At 54.8% G+C, this 7,278-nt stretch overlaps 1 protein-coding gene across 6 annotated transcripts in view; it reads left to right on the plus strand.

Moving 5' to 3' along the window:
* The window catches only part of DNMBP (dynamin binding protein), a 33,967-nt gene extending 27,055 nt beyond the window's left edge, over window positions 1-6,912 (plus strand). For all 6 annotated transcript variants that reach the window (XM_083866226.1, XM_083866225.1, XM_083866227.1 and 3 more), the window contains 10 exons: window positions 418-435; window positions 1,100-1,299; window positions 2,381-2,511; window positions 2,744-2,848; window positions 3,041-3,169; window positions 3,604-3,936; window positions 4,358-4,540; window positions 4,614-4,812; window positions 4,910-5,361; window positions 5,666-6,912. In XM_083866226.1, coding sequence (XP_083722352.1) covers window positions 418-435; window positions 1,100-1,299; window positions 2,381-2,511; window positions 2,744-2,848; window positions 3,041-3,169; window positions 3,604-3,936; window positions 4,358-4,540; window positions 4,614-4,812; window positions 4,910-5,361; window positions 5,666-5,851 — 1,936 coding nt within the window. In that variant the 3' untranslated portion in view covers window positions 5,852-6,912. The remainder of the gene's footprint in view (window positions 1-417; window positions 436-1,099; window positions 1,300-2,380; window positions 2,512-2,743; window positions 2,849-3,040; window positions 3,170-3,603; window positions 3,937-4,357; window positions 4,541-4,613; window positions 4,813-4,909; window positions 5,362-5,665) is intronic.
* The last annotated feature ends 366 nt before the right edge of the window (window positions 6,913-7,278 follow it).

A 7,278-nucleotide genomic window follows, 5' to 3' on the forward strand; every position in this document is an offset into this window, starting at 1 on the left:
GGAGAGGGTCTGACAGTGGCATTGCATAGTTGATCAGACTCTGGGTTCAAATGGCCCCCTGCTCCAATGCACACATACTGGGAAACCTGTAGACCCCCTTAAAATCTGCATAGAAGGCACCAATGTATAGAGAAGGTGGCATGTCCTGGACTGAGAGCTCCTGTTCCCCAAACCCTGAGCCACCATGGCTGCTGAGGAAGGAGCTGCTTTCCCTGGCTCAGTGAGTGCCAGGGCTCCAACTTGTGAAGGTAGCTGCCCTGGGAGTCAGCAGTGCTGATGGCTGCTCTGGGAGGACAGGGCTGTCCACTGCCTTGGCAGCCTCACTGGGAGGGCACAGACACTGGCTGTGGGATTGCACACCTGCCACCCCATTAACCTTAGCTTTTCTTTGCTTTTTGGCACTCTGTGGGCCGGCAGGAGCCTGTACAGTGAATGGTAAGTGGGTACTTCCTCTTAGTCTCTGCTTGCCTGTCTGTGTTGGTCTGACAATTCCCTTGTAATTAACCTTCTACCACAGGCTGGGTGCATGCTGAGGTGCTCTAACAGTGCCTTGTGGATACATGACTGAGAGGAGAAGGGTGTCTGTGGCATGACTGCAGCAAAGGCAGTGGGTGGGCTGCACAGAAAGGCAGCACAAGGGATGAGGTGAGGGGAGGTCTTGGGCAGGAAACAGGATTTGGGAGCCCTCAGCCCCAAGGAGCCAGGAAAGGCCTGCAGTGACTGATGTCCTACAGTTGGTCTGTCCTGCACTGGGGGACAGATCTGGGCAGTTGGTTGATGGAACAGCATCTGAAACAAGTGGTTCTCTGGCAAGTGTGAGGCTGTTCCTGTGTGGGATTTCATGGTGGGTCTGGTAATGAAGAGGATCCTGGCTGGGAAGTATCACCTGCTGTGAGTGAGGAAACCTGAGGTTGATCTGAGAGCACCAGGAGCTCAGGAGTGCAATGAATTTGACCATAAGGGTGGCTTGATTTAGGGAGTACAGTAGATTTAGAGGCATTGGAGTTCTGGGTCTGGTTGGCACTGGTTTCAGGAGGCAGAATGTGTGTGGCGGAGCTGGACTGACACCTGATGGATCTCCTTTGTCCTCACTTTCCAGGGGTTGCACAAACTACATTAACCTGGGCTCCTTCCTCATCAAGCCAGTGCAGAGGGTGATGCGGTACCCGCTGCTGCTGATGGAGCTTCTGAGTGCTACCCCTGAGGCTCACCCTGATAAGGCACCACTCACAGCTGCTGTCCTCGCAGTCAAAGAAATCAACGTCAACATCAACGAGTACAAGCGCCGCAAGGACCTGGGTGAGGAGCTGGGCAGTGCTGGGCACAGAGAGACAGAAGTGGGTGTGCTGAGGCTGCTGTCTGCTACTTGTGAGCCTTAGCTCACAGCCACAGTCATGGAGGAGTTCTCACTGCTCAAGGGAGTCTGGCCCTATCACCTTTGTAACAGCCCTTCAAGTAGCTGCTAGTCGTGAGAAGATCCCCCTCTGCTTCCTCGTGTCCAGCCCACCTGGCTCCCCCAGCTCTTCTTGTGGATCAGGAGCTCTGGTTCTCCCACATCTCTCACAGTCTTCAGGCACCAAAACTAGACACAGTACCCAAGTGTGGCCTCCCTGGGGCTGAACAAAGGGAGAAAATGACTCCCTTTGATACCTGCTGGCCACCCTCCCTGTTTTCCCTTGGAAGGCCTCAGTTTGTGCAAATCTTAGGCTTTAGTCTTTCCTCATAGCCCTGCTGCAGCTGAGGTGACATAGGCTTATAGGTCTGTAATGATAGCTTGTTTTGCTAAAGAAGCAATATTAGACACCTTCTGTATGTCCAGGGACTATTGTACACCATCTCTTATGTCATCTTGTGCTGGCACTATGCATAATCCTGTGGAAGAGCTTGAATGTTTTGTCTACAAACTGTAGGGCATCTCAAGAACCAAACATGTGGCACCATGCTGAATGGGATGGGAGGTTATGATACAATATTTTACAAGGGCGTGTAGTGATAGGACTGGATCATTCTCTTTAAACTGAGAGAATTTAAATTTATATTAAGTATAAGGAAAAAGTCTTTGCAGTGAGAGTGGTGAGGCACTGGATCAGGCTATCTGCAGGAGTTGTGAATGCCCCACCCATGGAAGTGTTCAAGACCACCTTGGATGGGGCTTTGAGCAACTTTGTCTTGTAGATGTCTCTGCCCATGGCAGAGGGGATAGAACTAGAAGATTTTTAGGTCACATCCAACCCAAGCCATTCTGTAGTGATATGTGGGGTCCTTGGAACTACAGAGGCTTGGGGAAGAGGAGAACTAACAAGGTGATTGTTGATGAGGCAGTGTAAGACATGGGTATTTGTGCTTAGAAGGGTTTTGATTTCTATATCAATCTCTTTAGTGCTGAAGTACAGAAAAGGTGATGAGGATAGCCTCATGGAGAAGATCTCCAAGCTCAACTTCCACTCTATCATCAAGAAATCCAACCGTGTGAGCAGCCACCTCAAGCATCTCACAGGCTTTGCACCCCAGGTACTGTGCATTAGGTGCACTTACACCCTGCAGTGCTTCTCCAGAGGTATCTGCTGTCCCTCCACACCCCTTCCCCCTGTGCAGCTCTGATCCAGGCCAGCAAGACAGAGTGAGCTTAGGGGATGAACCACCCATCTCTGCTGTCCTGCTTGTGGGCAGGCGGGCCCCACATTTTGCAGTCTGGGAGGTGCTGAGTCCTGCATCGCCTCCCTTGAAACACTTTCTCTCACAGCTGAAGGACGAAGCCTTTGAAGAGACAGAGAAAAACTTCCGGATGCAGGAACGTCTGATCAAGTCCTTCATCCGGGACCTTTCCCTCTACCTGCAGCATGTCCGGGTGAGCCAGTCTAGGTGTGATGCCAAGCCTGTGGGGCTCTCCAGGCACTGCCCCTCCTGTCTGCATGGTGTGTCCCTGCAGTGCCTCTGGCCACGGCTCCCGCCTCAGCTCTGATGGGGCTGGGTGGTGTGGGCTGCCATGGGAGCCCCTTCTGGGCAGCAGGCATGGCTCAGCTGTGTCTCCCTGGTGCAGGAGTCGGCTTGTATGAAGGCATTGGCAGCAGGGAGCATGTGGGACTTGTGCACAGAGAAGGGAAGTGGGGACTTGGACCAGTTCCAGAAAGTGAATCGTCTCATCAGTGACCAGCTCTTCTCCAGCTTTGTGAGTGAGGCTGTGCCCCTTTGAGGCCCACCCTGGGGGTCTGCTGCAGATGGGCGGGCCCTGGGAGGCTGCAGGGAGGGTAACCTGGGAGAGCTGTGAGTATTCCTGCTTAGCTCTGCCCTCCTGAGAGCTTTGATGCCTGGCAGTTTATGAATGTGCCTGTTAGATACACATTTTTTTAGCAGTATCTGAAATGCTACAGCTCTTTATGTGAGTGGTTCAGGTACTTTGCGTAGAGTTACCCATGCTGGCACAGTTATGTAAGATTATAGAACAATTGTTGTTGGAGGGGACCTCTGGAGCTCCAGTGGGTGCCACCAGGAGACAGTCACTATTCTGTCCTGGGGAGGTTGTGTGCTGGAGAGTGAGCTGCTGGCGTTCACAGTGGGAGAGAGCACCTTGTCTCCCCTTCTCACTGCACCTCTGCCCACCAGAAAGAGCGGACGGAGCGGCTGGTGAGCTCACCCCTGAGCCAGCTGCTGAGCATGTTTGCGGGGCCCCACAAGCTGGTGCAGAAACGCTTCGACAAACTCCTGGACTTCCACAACTGCACCGAGCGAGCAGAGAAGCTGAAGGACAAGCGAACGCTGGAGGAGCTGCAGTCAGCTCGCAACAACTACGAAGCCCTCAATGCTCAGCTGCTGGATGAGCTGCCCAAGTTCCTGCGCTTCGCCAAGGAGCTGTTCGCCAGCTGTGTGCGGGGCTATGCCGAGGCACACTGCGACTTCGTGCGCCTGGCCCTGGAGGAGCTCAGACCCCTGCTGTCGGTGGGTTCTCGCAGTGCAGGCAGCACCCTGGGCTCAGGGCGGCACTAACCTGTGCAGGGTTTGTCCCTGAGCCGTACTGGGACCTGTCACATCATGGGGGAAGCTGCTACTGCAGTTTCAGGCCACAGATGAGTTGTGGAGGGCTTCTGTGGGATAGTGTCAGGGCAGGGATTGCTGAGTTATGTTGCAATTGTATATAGAAGGGTCTTGAAGCAGTAGCAGGAGAGCGTTCACATGGGACAATCTCAGGTCACAAGTTTGAGGACCACTTAGAGCTGAGTCCAGACAGGACTGCAAATCTGGGCCTGATGGAAGTCACAGGCAGGACTCAGACCCCTGCCATGGTCTACGCTGTAGCTCTTGGCCACTTCTCCCAGCAGCTGTTTTATAACCAAGATCCCTGACTTTGCTCTGGTTCCAGTTGCTGAAGGCGTCTGGCAGGGAAGGGAACCTCATTGCCATCTTCCAGGATGAGCACAGTCGAGTCCTCCAGCAGCTCCAGGCCTTCACCTTCTTCCCAGAGTCCCAGGCAGCTCCCAAGAAGACCTTTGAAAGAAAAAGCATGGAACGGCAGTCTGCCCGGCGGCAGCCCCTCATTGGCTTGGTGAGTTCCCTCTGTCTGGTCAGGGCTTGCAGAGCCCAGGACAGGCACTCACACCTGCCTTGTTCCTCTGCAGCCAACCTACCTCCTGCAGTCAGATGACATCCGAGCTGCCCTCCTGGCCCGCTATCCCCCAGAGAGTCTCTTCCAGGCAGACCGCAATTTCAATGCTGCCCAAGACCTGGATGTGTCCCTGTTGGAAGGAGACATTGTGGGTGTCATCAAGAAGAAGGACCCCATGGGCAGCCAGAATCGCTGGCTCATAGATAATGGGGGTAGGTGGCTGTTCCCTGCCCTTGGTGCTTGCTGTGAGTCCCCTCCTCTGGTCTCCCTGTGCCCCAGTCTGAGCTGCCTTTCTCTCCCTCTCTGCAGTGACAAAAGGCTTTGTGTACAGCTCCTTTCTGAAGCCCTACAGCCCCCGCCGCAGCCAGTCGGACGTCTCTGTGGGCAGCCACTCTTCCAACGAGTCGGAGCACAGCAGCTCCTCTCCCCAAAGCAATGCCACGCTGACCTTCGGCCCCAGTGGGGCGGCCGTCACCTTCACTCAGAAACCCCTGCAGGACTCTGTCTCCCCAGCAGATGTGTACCAGTCCCCACAGCCCCCACTGGAGGTGGACTCCCCTTCTCTACCCCGGCTTGGCTCTGGTGACAGGACAGCCCCACTGGCTGGTACAGTGACATCCCAGCGCCACTACAGCCGCCCCGAGCTGAGCTGTAGCCCCAGCTCTCGCAACGGGCACTCCACCAAAGCACATCTCAGGCCCACGCCCTCAGTGGAGGACAGAGACTCAGGGCTGGAGAACAGCGAGTCAGAGGGCAACCAGGTGAGTCTTCAGCCACCCTCATGGGGCTGGGGATACCAAGGTCTAACTGCTTTGGTTGACTGGGGACTGAATCATCCTCCTCCCTGGCAGTGACCAAGAAGATATAGGGGGTGGGGTATGAGACATTTTCTTCCAATAACAGAGGTGCAGAGCCTGAACCAGGCTGCAAATGGGGGTGGGCAGAGGCCAGGATGGGGCCAGGGCTGTCACTGGGGAGAAGACAGAAGCCCACACATCCTATGCAGTGTGAGATTAAGGCTGTGTGGTATGTCTGTCTAACTGATGTTCTCCCCTTGTCTGGCAGGTCTACTATGCTCTCTACACCTTCAAAGGCCGAAACACCAATGAGCTGAGTGTGTCAGCTAACCAGAGACTCAGGATCCTGCAGTTTGAAGACATCACAGGCAATCAGGAGTGGTGGCTGGCCGAGGCCCATGGGAAGCAGGGCTATGTGCCCTCCAGTTACATCCGGAAGACGGAGTACACGTGAGGCAGCGGACAGAGCCTGAACCCCATGCCTTGTTCCTGCTGGGACTGCTAGGGTCTGGGTGGGGCTAGCCAGCCCTGCAGCCCCCACTGCTCACCCTTAAGGCTATGCCTCTCACAGCTGTTCCGTGCTCCTGGGCCCAAAACACTGGCTGCCATTCAGGGGAGGAAGAAAGTTGGGCTGGCCGGGTAGGTAGGAGCAGGCAGCTTGTGTGAGGGCAGGGGTGAGTTCACCTCTGAAGTGTGTTTAAGCCTCCTGTGTCCAGCCAGGAACAGGGGAGCAAAGCTTGGGGCTGTTGCCTGCCCAGAAGGGTAAGGCTTGACTCAGGCTGAGGAGCTGCTGTGGATTTAAATTGTGGAAGGCTAATGCTGAGTTACTGGAGATTGTCTTTAGTCAAGTAGTATTAAAAGCAACCCAGACTTTGTGAATATGCTCCCTGTACAGCAGGAGCCTGGTCTCACCTGTCTCTGCAGGACTCAGGGTGGGACATTTACACACTGCCTGGGGAAAGCAGCTCTAAGGTTTGCTGGGAGTATTTGAGCTCCAGGCCTGGGATGGGTATGGCCTCTGAAACCCTCACAACAAAGCCCCCAGGAGGTGCCTTCTCCCTGTGCTTGGTCTCCCAGCGGCTTGACCTTTCCAAGGTTTGCCACTGCCAGCAGCCATCAGGTTCTCATCTTTCAGATGAGCCAGAAGCCCAGAACACCATACCCTTGTCAGCGCAGTATTGGCTGTGCCCAGGACTCATCTTTGCACTGGCGTGCCCACCTGGCTGCTCTGGGCTGGGGCAGGGGAGAAGGCAAAGCACAAGCTGTCCTCCAGCCTAATTTTTGGTGTCTCTGACCAAAATTGCTTCACTTGTGCTTTCCTGCACAGCATTGGAGAGGGTGCTGACATTCTGGAGTGGCAGGACCATCCCTGGGAGGGCTGTGGTGCCTTTTGCTGGGGTGGTGTGTGATACTGCTGCTGCCATGTCCTGAAGGGAAGAGGTTCCCTTCATGGGGCAATGTTTGTATCCCCTGTATGGCCGTTCTGCAAATAAAGATTTGCCCTTGTGTATAGAAGGTGCCTTTGCAAGTATTGGGAAACCTGGGAGGAGTGTCTGGCAAGTGCTGCAGCCTTCATGCAGACCCTACAGGGCCAGGAAAAACATTTCCCTTTTGGTGGGGTCCGGCATTCTACTGCCTTGGTGTTTGTGCCAGCTCCAGCTCAGGCACGAGGAAACCCTCACAGAAACCTTTATTAAGAGGAAGTGGTTGCACTGCCCTCTTCCCCAAGCTGTGTGTTGCATGACTCTGGGGCTCCAGGGCAGTAGGGGCTCATGGGGTGAGTGTTTGCCCTGCTCTAAGTAGGCGCCTGCTCCCTGCATGAGGAGGTCTGGCCCAAGAACAAAGCGTCAAGGGTTTGTCAACAATAACCACCATAACTTT

This window comes from Zosterops lateralis (assembly GCF_965231275.1).
Source record: "Zosterops lateralis genome assembly, chromosome: 8".
Lineage (NCBI taxonomy): Eukaryota > Metazoa > Chordata > Aves > Passeriformes > Zosteropidae > Zosterops > Zosterops lateralis.